A 14670-nucleotide genomic window follows, 5' to 3' on the forward strand; every position below is an offset into this window, starting at 1 on the left:
TAAAATAACAAACAATCCAAGTAGAACATGGGCAAAAGACATGATCTGACATTTCTTGGAAGGAGACATACAGATGGCAAACAAGCACATGAAAAGATGTGCAACGTCATTAGCCATTAGGAAAATGCAAATGAAAAGCACCATGAGATATCATCATACACCTACCAGAATGGCTAAAATACAAAATAGTGATAATGCAAAACGCCAGCGAGGAACTGGAAACTAGATCACTCACACACTGCTGGTGGCAATGTAAAATGGTACAGCCACTCTGAAAGTCTCTTGCAAAATTAAACATACTCACCATACAACCCAGCAATTGTACTCTTGGGCATTTATCCCAGAGAAATAAAAACACACTTTCACGCAAAAATCTGTGCATGAATGTTCAAAGCAGCTTTATTAGTAATAGCCAAACACTGGAAAGAACCTAGATGCCCCTCAACGGTTGGACGGTTAAACAAACTGTCACATGTCCATTCTGTGGAATATTACTTGACAATAAAAAAGGAATGAACTACTGATACATGCAGCCACCTGGATGGATCTCAAGGGCATTAGGCTGAGAGAAAAAAAAGCCAATCTAAAAATGTTACACACTGTATGGTTCCATTACATTCTTGAAACGACAAAATTATAGAAATGAAGAACAGATTAGTGGTTGTCAGGAGTTGGGGGCCTGGGGGGAGGAACTGTTTTGCATCTTGAATCAACACATGTGATAAAATGGCATAGAATAAAGATACATACGCGTGTGTGAGTGCATGTAAAACTGGTGAAACCCGAATAAGGCGGGTGGATTGTATTACCGTCCATTTCCTGGCAAGGAGACTACACTATCATTCTGCAAGATGTTAACACTGGGGGGAACTGGGTGAAGGGAACAAGGATCTCTCTGTATTAGTTCCTATAACTGCATGTGAATCTATAATTCTGTCAAAATAAAATGTTTTAAAAAGGGGGGATTGTTGCCTTGTGATACCCATTTATGTTGGCACAGCAATATTTGAGTCTTTTTTTAATCGCACCTTCACCAGCTTCTAAGGCCCAGGGAAGCGTTTGGACAGTATAAACAGGGATGGAAGCAAGGAAGGGAGTCTCTCCCAGAAAATTTTGACTAGGAGATATGAGTAGAGCTGTTTGGCTGGAAGTGCCGCATATCTCTCTCTCTGATCCTCACTAAAATTTCAACTGGGGGGCCCACAATACCAGGGGATAGGTTTTAAGTTATTGAGGGGCAGGGATTGTGCTCAACTAATTAAGAGCTCTTGGATTACTGAACTAGACTGTGTGTCCCTCAAAGACCAAACTGCACAACTTGAGTCTTCATGCAGGGCTCAGGCACAGGGTCTTGTCTTGAGGGAGTGCCACCTCCACAGGGCTGAGACCAACGGAGACTGGGCTGTCCCAGGCAAAGGTGAGAATGGTGGCTCTGGTATGGATTATTTGTACCAAAAAATGAAGTTGGGTATTTAATAAATATTAGCTCTTGCCAAGCTTTCTACTTGGCTTTGGCCATGGAGATCTTGGTCTTTGTCTCTCGGAGTAATCAGCACAGTCTAAGGTACTTACTAAATACTTGTTGATTGACGGGTAACAACACCAAACATTACTATGCCTCAGGTGTGTGTGGAGCCCATTCCATACCCTATGTCATTTGCTCCACATGATCACCTATGAAAGTAGTTACTATTATTGTCCACGTTTTACAGCTGAAGAAAATGAAGTCTAGAGATATTAAGTTCGACTTGCTTAATGTCACACAGCTGGTAACAGAACTAGAATAGGAAGCCAGGTTGCCTCCTCCCTAAATCTGTGTTGCTTCACCCTAATACAGACTTTCAGGACTTACGTACAAGGAGAAAATGGCAGTGGAAAGGGTGTAGAGTTTGGGGGGGAAAGTGGCTCAGTGACAGGCAAGTATGGGGTTCCTGAAAAACCAAATAGCTTTCGGAACATTACAGTTTCCCTACTTGAGTTCCTCCCTGGTAATGTTGCCACAGTGGTAATGTAATCACATTGGTCTGATTACCCGTCTCCCGCTCCTGGCCTGGCCCCCAGGAGTTAGAAGCTCTCACCAGCATGGGTGTCTGCTTTCTCATGTGTCAAAAAAGAGGGTGGGACTGTCGGATCTCTTCCATTTTCTGATTCTCGGAACACTACCAGGACTTCTGTCCTCGGTTCACTGAGTGCTGGGAGGAGTCCGTGGAGCTGCTGTGGGCCAGTCTCTTGGTGAGTGCATGGTCCACACTCTCCATGACACAGGTGCAGCTTCTCTTCCTGAGGCTCTCAAGGTCAGGACCTTACTCTCAAGTGTTTTCTTACCCTGCGAGTGCAAAGCTCTCCCTCACGTCCAACCCAAACCTCTCCTGCCTTAAAGTAAGCACTGTAATTAATTTAATTCACCCAGCTTTCTGTAGGCACCAAGAACGTCTAGTACCTCTGATCAATATAATCTTCCTTGAAGCTGTTTGTTCATTCAACAAATACTGAGTCTCACTCTATGCCATACACTGGTTGAAGCATCCGACTTGAGTAAGTTGTCCAATAAGCTTTCTCTTCTCCAGAAATGATTAGAAATAATCCTAAATCTTTAAGCCTTTCTCTTTTTTTTCCCCTTTTCTCTCTCTTTCTTCCTCTCTTTTCCTCCCTCCCTGTCTTTCTTCTTCCTTTCCTTCCTTCCTCTGAACTTTCCTTTACTGGACTATTTTTCATGTCTTATCAATATTTTATTTACTCATTTATTTTTAAACTTTTTCTTTGAGGTCTTACACAAGCTCATACATATATATATATAAATACACACACACACACACAGAGAAAGAAAGGGTAAAGTGCACATATGTATTCATTTATTTCAAAAAAATTACCAATGTATACTTATTATAAAAAGAACCAAAAAGTATGGACAAGTAAAACAAAATAGAAAGCTGAAACCACCCACCAAGCTTTGCTTAAATGACTGTGTTTACAAGCACAGTGTGTTTCAGGCAGACTTGGCCTACAGTAGGGACACTTGGTGACAGTGACTTCCTTACCTTTGTTCTCCCTGATCGCCTGTTTTTTCCTCTACCCTTTGAAAAGCACAGTGGCCAAAAGTGGACCTACCCTTTGGTATTTATTAACACAGTCAGAGGATGACTTTTCTATGGGCTGACAGAACTGGTTTAAAGCTTTAAGAAGGAAGAGTAAATCACAATGGTATTCTGAGGCAGTGAATATGTAGGACCCACCTATTCAGCATTAGAGAGCCACACGGGGGAAGCAGTCATGGTGGGGAGGTGCTGGGTTCACTGTCAGACAACTGAATTTGAATCCAGGCCTACTGTTTACTAACTGGGCAACACTGAGCGAGTTCCACGACTTCCCTGAGCCTCAGTTTCCTCATTTGTAAAATGGGGGTAACAATTGTCCTCAACTCAAAAGATCTGGTGAGGGAGATAATAATGAGAAAGTGCTTTATAAATCCCAGGGAAAAAAACGCATATATATATATATATTTTTTTTTTTTACCTCTTTTAATAATTTCTAATACCCTGTTGACTTTTCTATAATTATTCCATATTCAGCCAGTGGAAAACAATCATTCTCAGCTTTTTCCTTTATGTTTGTGTTTAGTAAATCATCCTTCAGCCTATGTGTTTGCAATTTTGGATTTTTGCCTCTAAAGCAGAATGTAATTCTGATTTATAAAACTGCTTTTTCTAAATGACCAAGGTCATGTAAAAAGTTATCAGAATGTGATCCTGACTTATAAAACTGCTTTTTCTAAATGACCAAGGTCATGTAAAAAGTTACCAGAATGTGATCCTGACTTATAAAACTGCTTTTTCTAAATGACCAAGGTCATGTAGAAAGTTACTGCAAATCTTCTAAGGCAATTCCACTTGTTTAATATCATCAACAAATCTGACCAACGTGCTCCTAATTCCTTTGCCCAGCATTTCCTCTATCTTCCAGCTTCTCTCTCTCCCTTCCCTTTCAAAACACAGATCATGCCTTCTAAGAAGTCCTGTCCCACAAAGCAAAATAGGCCTCAGCTTTAACTTTTAGTTCCACACCACACCGCAGTCCCAGGCACAACCCTTGAGGGGGGCTCCTCGTTTTTTATCAAGTAGTGTGGTGTGATGGGAAACCCTGGTGGGGTAGCGGTTAAGAGCTACATCTGCTAACCAAAAGGTCCGCAGTTCGAATCTACCAGGCGCTCCTTGGAAACTCTATGGGGCAGTTCTACTCTGTCCTATAGGGTCGCTATGAGTTGGAATCAACTCGATGGCAACGGGGGTTATGGATGGTGTGATGTCCTGAATCCATTTCCTGCCTGGGTATTCTGGACAGGTGGTTTAGCTTTCTTTGTAAAATGTAGGATGATAATACCTAACTTTCAGAGTTGTAACAGTTGAATAAGACAATGTATGTAAATGCTCTGAGTATATGGTAGCTATTCAATAAATGTCAATTATTTCTGCCAATGTGCCCCTTCCTCTGCCACCAATTCCTTTTAAGAAAGTTTCCTCTCCTTCAGGCTCTTGGCCTCTTCACTTAATAGTCACAATTCCTTGCCTTTCAGAACATTTACGTATTGAGCACTTTATAGTGTACAAAATGTATTTGTTTTTTTTTCCCCATTATCTTGTTTGTGTCTCCTAACCTATGGGAGCTAGGCAATGTTCTCACTGTCCTAGAGATGAGGAAACTGAAGTTCAGAGATTAGGTAACCTGCTCCACTCCATGTAGCAATTAGGGGCTGCTCTTGTGGCGTAGTGGTCAAGTGGTACGGCTGCTAACCAAAGGCTCGGCAGTTCAAATTCCCCAGGCGCTCCTTGGAAACTCTACGGGGCAGTTCTACTCTGTCCTATAGGGTTGCTATGAGTTGGAATCGACTCGACCGCACAGAGTTAGAGTGAGTCTTGCCCTGGAGGACAGATTTCTTTCGCTGGCTCCTTCCTCTTCTGCAAGCTGGGAAGCTGGGACTATTCTTCACCACTTAGAGATGAAGAAAGTTTATAAACACACATTCCTTAAAGGGCTTGGATATTTCCTGTGGATCTTTAGGGCAGCCAAGTTAAAATCTAATCAGGAATTTTTCCAGACTGGACCAGCTCAACCTGACCAGTTGGAAGTATGGTGTCACTAGAACAAAGAACAGGCCGTGAGAGAAAGGTGAATGCCAGGGATGAGGGAACTGACAGGTGATTTGAAGGAAGAATGAAAAATTTATGGAAACCATCATGCTCGACAAGTTAAATCGCTTTTGAGTCAATAGCTTGGTACTTCCTCTCTGATGTCCTCAGAACCTGGAGAAGCAGTGTGGCTTTGGGAATCAGACCCCTGGTTCAAATCCCAGCTCTGCAACTTATTAGCTGTAGGGTCTTTAGTTTTTTATTTCTTTCTCTGTAAAATAGGGATAGAGGGGGCAGTGGTGGTTCAGTGGAAGAATTCTCGCTTTCCATGTGGTAGACTCAGGTTCGATTCCCTGCGTCTCATGTGCAGCCACAACCTATCTGTCAGTGGAGGCTTGGGTATTGCTATGATGCTGAACAGGCTTCAGTGGAGCTTCTAGACTAAAACAGACTAGGAAGAAAGGCCTGGTGATCTAATTCCCAAAAAATCAGCAAATGAAAACCCTATGGATCAACAGTCCAATCCAGTTGTGTTTGGGGTCGCCATGAGTCGGAAGACAACTCGACAGCAGCTAACAACAACAATAAAATGGGGGATAATAACGACTACTTCACAGGGCAATTGTGAGAATTACATAGCAAAGAAGTATGCTCAAGGACAATGAATGGGCTTTGGAGTCTGAGAGTTCTGGGTCTTCTGCTTACTGTGAGACCTTAAGCAATTGACATCATCTCCGAGCTTTTGTTTTCTCATTTATAAAACAGGGACAATAATAGTGGCTCCCCCACAGTTGCACTGAGGGTTAAATGAGATGTGGTTAGAAAAGAACTAAGCACAAGACCTGGCACACAGAAAGATCTAAGAAAAATATCAGCCCTGGGGCAGCGTAACTGCTGGGCATGGGCACCAGATGAGGAGACCTGCACGTGCTTCCCACCTCTGCCATGCAGTAACTGTGTGATCTTGTCCTCGTATTTCACCTCTCTTCTTTCAATCTCCTCACCTTAAAATGGGGATAATAATGATATGTGCCTAGTGGGTTTGCAAAAAGGATTAAATAAAACACATGTAAAGTGTTTATCAGGACACCTGGCACCTAGTAGGTGCTCCATAATGTTAATTATCTTTAGCTTTGATTATTCTTAATTCCTTTCCCTTCCCCGTGTCTGCAGGATTTTCTGCTTCAGTCAAGGCAGGGAGAGTCTGGACTGAGGGCGGAAGTGAGCTCTCTTTCTATACGGGGCTGGCCCGAAGTCCCTGTGGACCCAGAGCTCAGAGCTGGCTCCTTTACGTGGCTCCTTAGCCACAGCCTAGGCCTCTGGCCCTGCCTCTTCAGAGCCATAGGCCGAGCGGAGTGGGCCCAGGGACCTGGGGAGCCCCATTTTGGAGCTGGCTTTGCGGTCAGGCAGCAGTAATCTGTCCCTCGAGCAGTAATCTGTCACACGAGAGTCTCATTAAAACGTGCCCCATAAATGTTAAAAAATTTACACATAAAAAAATTCCATGCATGAAACTGAAACCGTACGTTTTACGGCCTCGGTTTGAAATCTTGCATAATATATAAAACCCTGGCCCTACACTTGGGGCCTGTAAATCAGATTTTATAAAACAAAAAGCTTCTGCCTTTCAAAGGGGTTTGGGGAACTTGCAAATTTTACAAACTTTACCAACCACCAGTCAGAGGCTGCTGGGCTCAAGGAGGGAATCAGGAGGCCAGGTAAGAAACAGGCTTGGGGAGTGCTGGGTGGGTGTGGGAATTGGAGTGGACGGTGGATGGAGATGACCTTTCTTCTCCCTGGGGGCAGTCCAGCTTAGTCCTTGGGAAGCTACCCTAAGGGCCAGAGAATGTGTGTGTGGAAGTGGGTGTTGGGCGGGGGGAGGAGTACTTGGTGCTATTTTTAAATGACGGCGTGGTGTGATGTCACAGAAGGAGGAAGAGAGGTGGTGTGACATCATGAAAGGAGCACAACCTAGGAGTCAGAGGCTTAGGTTCTGGTCCTGACAAGTCCCTTCATCCTTTGCAGACGTCAATTTCTCCACCTATAAAATGAGACTTGTTTCTTTCTTTAAAAAAAAAAAAAGTTGCCATTGAGTCAATTCTCCCTCATGGTGACCCCCATGTGTGTCAGAAGAGAACCGTGTTCCACAGGGTTTTCAAAATGGCTGCTTTTTGGGAAGTTGATCATCAGGCATTTCTTCTGAGGTGCCTCTGGGTGGTCTCAAACCTCCAGCCTTTCAGTTAGCAGCCCAGCGTATTAACTGTTTGCACCACCCAGGGACTCCTGTTTCTAAGGCTGTATCCTCCTCCCCAGCTTTCTGTGATGAGCCCTGGTGGCGCAGTGGTTAAGGGTTTGGCAGCTAACTGACAGCTCAGCAGTTCGAACCCACCAGCTGCTCCACAGGAGAAAAGACCTGGCGATCTGCTCCCGTAAAAATTACTTCACAGGAAACTGTTTTGGGGCAGTTCTACTCCGCCTTATAGGGTCACTGTGAGTCGGAATCAATTGGACGGCACATAAAAACGACTTTCTGTGATTCTGTCTCCTCCAGTAGAAGCGCTGTGGGAGCAGCTGTGTAACCCGGGCAGAGAAGTTTCTTCTGAAATGTCTACTACAATCTGGGAATCTTTGGGTAGCTCCAGGAGAGCTTAGTCAGCTGTTCCCGTGGGAACTTGTCCAGAAGCAGGATCACGGGAGGGTATGACATAGCAATTTGCCTGGGGGAGAGGAGGGCGACAAGCTGGGGCGGGGACGACATCTCCGAACGGTGAGTCTGGTATGGCTGGAGACGGCGGGCTTACTGGGCTTGGGATAAAGTGGGACCCGAGTGAGGCTCTAGGGTCTAAGGATGGGACCTTATGAGTGACAGAGTTTTTGGGGACCTGAGTGCCCTCCTGAGAGTCCCATCTATGAAAGTCAACAGTCAAGGGCAAAGGAAAGCCGCCCTGACACACACATATATAAAAAATAAATCTCTCAATTATCTCAGCTCATTTGCTTGGGGTCTCTCATTTTATGTCCCTGCTCGGCTGCGCAGTATATCTGTCCGGATAAAGAGTTACAGTCCGTTGGGCTACGTGTGCGGGGTTGTAAAAAATACAGATGCCAAATTAACTGACTGTGGCACTCGGCAGCTGATTGAGCTGATAATGACGCGATCTGACCTTTTTCTAATTTCTAATTATGTGCATCTCGCCTGTGCTGGCGACATGATTCTCCTTCTAATGATGGCTCCTGTGGCTGGTCTCTTCATCCCCCTCCCATCACGGGACTAGGAGTGGGGGTTGGCAAAGGGCACTGCTTGACTCCCTAAATAAAATTTCCATGTCCAAGCCACACAGCCTCTTTGATGGGACAGACGATGAGGGCAGAAGCTGGAGGCCCTTTCCTTAGTGATGCTGTTTAATCTTCTGGATGCTGGGCAATTTTAACACTATTTCCACAGGCCATCACATTTATTTTTTTACTACAATCATGTGAGATAGATATGATTAGCTCTGCAGATGAGGAAACTGAGCTTCAAAGGAGCTAAGTCATCAAAGTCACAAGGATAGTAAGTGGTGAAGCCAGGCTCCGATTTTTCGTCTCTAAGTGCTCTTTCAAGATCTCTCCACTTAATTAATCCATCAATCAACCAGTCATTGACTGTGTGACTCAGCCCAACTCAGCTAGGTAGATCAGGTCCAGATGAAGGATGGAATGTCTGGCGTACTGCTCTACCACCTGGCCTGTGCCTGAGCAGGTCCACTCCCAGCCCAGCCACCTGGGATAGAAGATCAGAGAACACCAGAGGTCCAGGACCCTTTGGGCAGCTTCTACAACCTCCATGTCCCCAGGTCAGGCTTGGCACATAGCACATAACCAAGTTTGTGGACTGAATGGAGAAAATCTGATTGTCTGAGCTAAAGAGAACCCTGAGAGCTGGGCAGTGTAGGCAAGGGAAAGGAAGGAACTGACCACTTTTGGGCATTTTCTAGGCTCTACTATAATAGGGGAGACTTGGTAGCGTAGTGGTAAAGAACTTGGCTGCTAACCAAAACGTCGGCAGTCAAATCCATCAGCCACTCTTATAGGGTCTCTGTGATTCAGAATTGACTAGATAGCAATGGGTTTCACTACAATAGGAGGCTTTCCTCAGGGGGTCTTCCACAGTTCACCTGGCAGGTGGTGGCGGAGGAATGAGAAGTTTGTCGCCCCAGGACTCCTACCCTTTAGGTGAGTCCCTGGGTTGCATAAAAGGTGAAGCTCTGGATTACTAACCAAAGACTTGGTGGTTCAAACCTACCTAGAAGCACCTCGGAAGCAAGGCCTGGCAATCCGCTCCCAAAAAGTCACAGCCTAGAAAACCCCATGGTGCAGTTCTACTCTGCACACATGGGGTCGTCATGAGTCAGAATCAATGTGATGAACAACAAAACACTCCCCTTAAGAAGGTTTAAATTCTTTCCCATTACTCAGTCTGATTTTAGGCACTTCCTCACCGCCCCAGGGCTCAGTTTCTTGTGAGCGTAAGGTGAGGGGAGTGGGCCACGGGCCCCCCAGGTATATTCCAGCTTCCCCAGAGATGGCTGCCTGATATCATGGCTGCTGTGGGCCTAGATTCTGTAGACTTGTTTTATGCCTGCAGTTCTGCCATCTAATCAGCCACAGAACAAGGCAGGGGCAGACCAGGCTGCATTTCATATTGGATCAAGGGGAGAACTTACCTGGGGAGAGCTTTCCCAAGGGATGGGGCAGGGAGGAGCAGCCACAGCCTGAGAGGCAGTGGCCTGCTGCCTAGAAAGAGAGTCTGCTCAGTCCCTGAAGGGAGAAGGAGGAGCCAGGGATGAGCAGAGCAGTCTAGGGCTCCTGGCTGCTCTGCCAGTGCTTATCATCTGGCTGAGTCCTGCTCCCTCCCTCTAAACACTGGCCCCACATAACACTTCACAAATTTCCAGGACAGTGTGGGGTTTCCCGGTAGCTCTTCTGGACTCCATAAAGTACCATGTTCAACTCCTGAGAGGAGCAGTGGGGTGGATAATTCACAATGTAGAATAATACCGAAGTTATTTGCATCTGTTCTGCAGGTGTGCTGTGTTTCTCTCTGTTTGTGTGTGTGCGTGCTTTTTATTCCCACCTTTCTGGAACCACGTTTATTTTTCTAATTCCATTTCCCTTTGGGGAGCAGGTACAGGCTAAACTCTAGAGGTGAGAGGTCAACTCTATAATCAATGTGTTTGTGTGTGGGGGGGAGGGTGGGGAGATTTCTGCAGAGTTTCCAAATTCACTGTGCACAGTCTGAGTAATCCATCTACAGAAAATCAAGAGTTGTGGTTCATAATTCCAGGATGACTATAGTGTGAACCAACAGAGAAGCCCCTCTATCGCTCTTCCCCAGCACAGCTCCTGGGGATGGATGAGAATTTCAGAAGTTATCTGTCTCAGTGGCTGCCAAGTCTAAATGATGATTGAAATTGCCCTGGAAACTTGAAGAAATGCTGATTCACAAGCCCTACCTAATTTAGTGAATCACAACTTCCAGGTCATGGGACCCAAGAAGATGGACTTCATAAATCTGTAGTGATGTTCTGGATGGCACACTAGGTTTGGGAACCTGATCTACTGTGAACCCCTAAATAGGCAAGACCTGTGCTGGTCGTCTTCTCCACATGACTTGTTTCCAGGTCTTTCTCTTTGTTGATGGCCTTGAACATGTTACCCTGGCAACACCGTCCATACCGTAGCACAGCAGCCATCAACTCCTCTTTGGGCAGCCCAAGACAGATAACTAATGTGCCAGGAATCCAGCCCTCAGACATCTACCCCAGACATTCTGGCTGTTATGACCCTCCTTCAGTCTTCTCTAAGGAGCTCTGGCGGCACGGTGGTTAAGCACTCCACTGCTAACAGAAAGGTCAGCACTTTGAACCCATCAGCGACTCTGTGGGAGAAAGATGTGGCAGTCTGCTTCCATAAAGATTAATTACAGTCTTAGAAACCCTATGGGGTAGTTCTACTCTGTCCTCTAGGGTAGCCATGGATCAACTCAAGGGTTTGACTTCTCTGTGCTGCTAAGAGGGTGGGTAGTGAGATGCTGGTGCTACACAGAAAGTGGGAGGATTTTGGCAGCCAAACCTCTGCATGGAACTCTAGTTTTAAGGAACTCAGAAACGGTTCTCAGCTTCTAGAACAAAACATCTAGTTCCTGCCACATAGTGCTCGCTCGCAAGTATTTGTAGAATGAATTAATGAAAGAAGCATTTCTAAGGCTTAGGAAGGGATCAGAGGGTAGGAAGACCCTAGCCAGGGTGGGGGTTGGAGGGTCTTTACCAGATTGTCCAGTTCTGGGTCATCGCTGAAGAAGGGTTTGTGCTCCTGCTCCTGCTGATGGACAAAGTTCTCGATGTCCACATCAAAGCTGGCGGAGGTGATGCATTCAGAGCCCTGGGTGGCCTGTTCACATTTCTCAAACAGCAGCGTCAGGAGCGGGAAAAGAGGGTGCCTGCGGGGACATTGAGAGCTCACACATGTGTACAAAGAGACCATGCTGCTGGCGGGGCTTAGAAGCCACCAGGGCCCCTTGCCCACATTTCCCATCACTTCTTCTCCCAAGGTCCCATTCCTTGAGAACGTTCTCAGTCCCCGTGGTCAATCTAGATGGCAGCATTTCATGCCCTGGCGTGGAGACTCCAGGCTCCTTGTTCCAGGGGCCTCAGAAGCCTTCTATTCCCACTCATGGGTGCCTGCCTGTTCTCTGTGGTCAGACAAGCTGCACAGATAGGGTGAAGGATGATGAGTTATGACCCTCCAAAGAAGTAGGTGTCCATTTCTGGCTCAGGGTCACCCTGGGAAGGAAATGTGGGAAGTGTCCAGAAAAGTCCTGGACATGAATTTCAGTGAGAGGTCACAACCAATTGCTGGCTGTCTGGATCCAGCTGAGGGCAGCGTGTGTGCACGCCTGTGTGTCTGTACAGTGTATGCAGGGGGTGTGTGTGTGACCAGACTACTTGTCCACACATGGCGGGCAGCAGTCTCTACCTGTCTTGCATCTGTTGGCAGACTCTGTTGAGGTCACACACCCTAATTACATGTGGTAACATATTTCTGCAATTTTCCATCATTACACATTTAGCACAACTGTAATTAAATGATTATTTGCATAGTTACTTGTTCACTGTCTTCCTGGAAGATTGTACCTGTCTTAATGATCATTCTATCCCTAGGCCCTTGGCCATGCATGCTCAGAGCAGCCCGTAATAAGTAGTTGGTGAATGAGTGAGTCAAGGAATCGATGAATGGAAGAGTAGGTGAGTGTGTGTGGACGTCTGCATGGTTCTACGATGCATCTATGTATATACGTGAGCTGAAGTGCTTACCCAGATAACTCTGTGGGCCTGATCTTAGATATCACCAGTTCTGGGAAGCTTTCCTGATTCCCCCAGTCTACGCTGATAGCACCGAGTTGTCTGTTTTATCATTTGCCTTCCTCACGGGATGGTGAGCTGCGTAAGGACAGGAATCAAGCCCACTATATTCATCACTGCACGGCCAGAGTGTAGCCGAGTATGTGGCTCTCAGTAAACACTTGTTGAATGCATACATGTTACCTGTGGGTATGCTTAATGTACACATCTGAGTGTACCATGTGTATTTCCATAGCACGTGTGAATGACTGCAGCTCAAAGTTCAGCATGTGTGCATGTGTGCACATGGGCTGTTGACACTGGACTCTGGAGAGCCAAGTCCCTTCCAGTGGTATTCCAAAAACACACCTGCACATCTCTCCCTGGCCTCTTTCCTCAGCCTCCTGGGACCACCAAACCTAGTTCCTATCTTTTTGGGTAAGCCCTGCTTATTGGAAGAAGAGGAGAATGCATATTTGGTGCCAGGTCCCAGGCCTCTGCCAAAAGGGATGTGCTAGCCAACACTGTCCAGTAGAGCTTTCTTCAGTGACGGAAATGCTCTATAATTCCTGCTGTCCAATGTGTTAGCCACTCACCACATCTGGTCATCGAGCACTTGGAATATGGCTGTGATGACTAGGAGACCGAATTTTAAATTTGGTTTAATATTAACTAATTTAAATAGTCTCGTGTGGCAAGTGGCTACCGTATTGGACAGTGTGGTAAATCTTGAAGCAGAAAACAGGCCACGCTTTTTCTCTCTGGCACACCGTGATCGAACATACTGAGAGACGGGCTGAACGTCTAGTTGACATGTGCTTGTAAGTGGGTGGGGGAGCCCCTAACAGCCTGTCCCATTCTGAGATTCTTATAATTCTGGGCAAAAATCAGAGAATGTCTTCTCTTATCCACACTCACACCCACATCTTACTGGTCTTTCTAATCAGGCTTACGTCCCTGGGTGGTGCAAATGGTTTGCACTTGGTGACTAACCAAAAGGTTGGCAGTTAGCACCTACCCAGTGGCACCATGGAAGAAAGGCCTGACAATCTGCTTTCGTAAAGGTTACAGCCAAGAAAACCCTGTGGAGCAGTTCTACTCTGTAACACATGGGGTGGTCACCAGTTGGAATCGACTCGACAGCAATGGATGTGTTTCTGTTTTGTTTTACATCAGGCTCATGGGCAGTGGTGGGTAAGTGGAGATAATTTCTGCTTCGGATGAGCTGCTTGGTATGGCAGCACCTGTCCCCAGACATGGTCTCCCAACCTGTGATTTGAGACCTGATACATAAACAATTGGGCCCCAGGGCTACAGGCAGGGTGCACAGGCTGCCGGTAAAAAGTGAGTATTGGGGGTGGCCCATCTGCAGCCTCAAACTGCTAGAAGATAGATTCAGCCCCAGTGGGAAGCTGGTAGGGAAAACAATAGGTTAGCCTAGCCATCTGGCTGAAGACAAAGAGAAAACCAGGTGAAGGGGTTAAACTCCAGTGTAAGTCTTCATTTGCAGCCACTAATACCGCAGCATATTATAGTCTAATCTAACCTGATCCCAGTTTAATGCAAGATCCTCCTGGCCCTGAGTGGAATACCAAAGAAAGCCTCAGTGGCTGTAATTTAAGCAGAGCCCTGCAGTGGTTTAGCTGAGGGACATGAAAGGCAAATTCCAGACGGTGTTATGAATTATTGCGCCTTATGAACCTTCCTACTCTCAACAGATGCCTGCTGCCATTTAAACAGCCACTAGATCAATTAGGAATGAAAGGCACAAATCGACTCTGTACAAGGGCACTAAATTACCAGGAACTAATAATCTGCAGCATCGTGCCAGGTGGTGGAAGTACAGCCCCAAGCCCCCAGCCCCGCTGCAGCCACATGGTCACTGCACCTTCCTCTCTCGCAGGTTGGAGGGAGACTGGGCAGCTGCTGAATGAAGAGGGGAAGGTCTATTTGTGCGTGTGCGTGCGTGTGCGTGTACGTGCACGTGCACGCGTGTGCACCTTGGCTGAGTGTACGCTGTCAAGGAGAGCAAGTGTGGGGGTGTGGTGTGTATGTGCTGTCTTGTATGTTTGCACTGTATGTGCACACACCGTGTTGTATTTATGCAGTACGTATGCACGCACACCTTGCGTGTTTGCAATCTGGGTGCAGATTTTGTGTGCTGT

At 46.3% G+C, this 14670-nt stretch overlaps 1 protein-coding gene across 1 annotated transcript in view; it reads right to left on the reverse strand.

The window, feature by feature from the left end:
- The window catches only part of PKNOX2 (PBX/knotted 1 homeobox 2), a 354189-nt gene that overhangs the window by 44454 nt on the left and 295065 nt on the right, over positions 1-14670 (reverse strand). The window contains exon 6 of the mRNA XM_023557078.2: positions 11433-11604. Within this exon, the coding sequence (XP_023412846.2) occupies positions 11433-11604 (172 nt within the window). The remainder of the gene's footprint in view (positions 1-11432; positions 11605-14670) is intronic.

This window comes from Loxodonta africana, chromosome 15, assembly GCF_030014295.1.
Source record: "Loxodonta africana isolate mLoxAfr1 chromosome 15, mLoxAfr1.hap2, whole genome shotgun sequence".
NCBI classification, from domain to species: domain Eukaryota; kingdom Metazoa; phylum Chordata; class Mammalia; order Proboscidea; family Elephantidae; genus Loxodonta; species Loxodonta africana.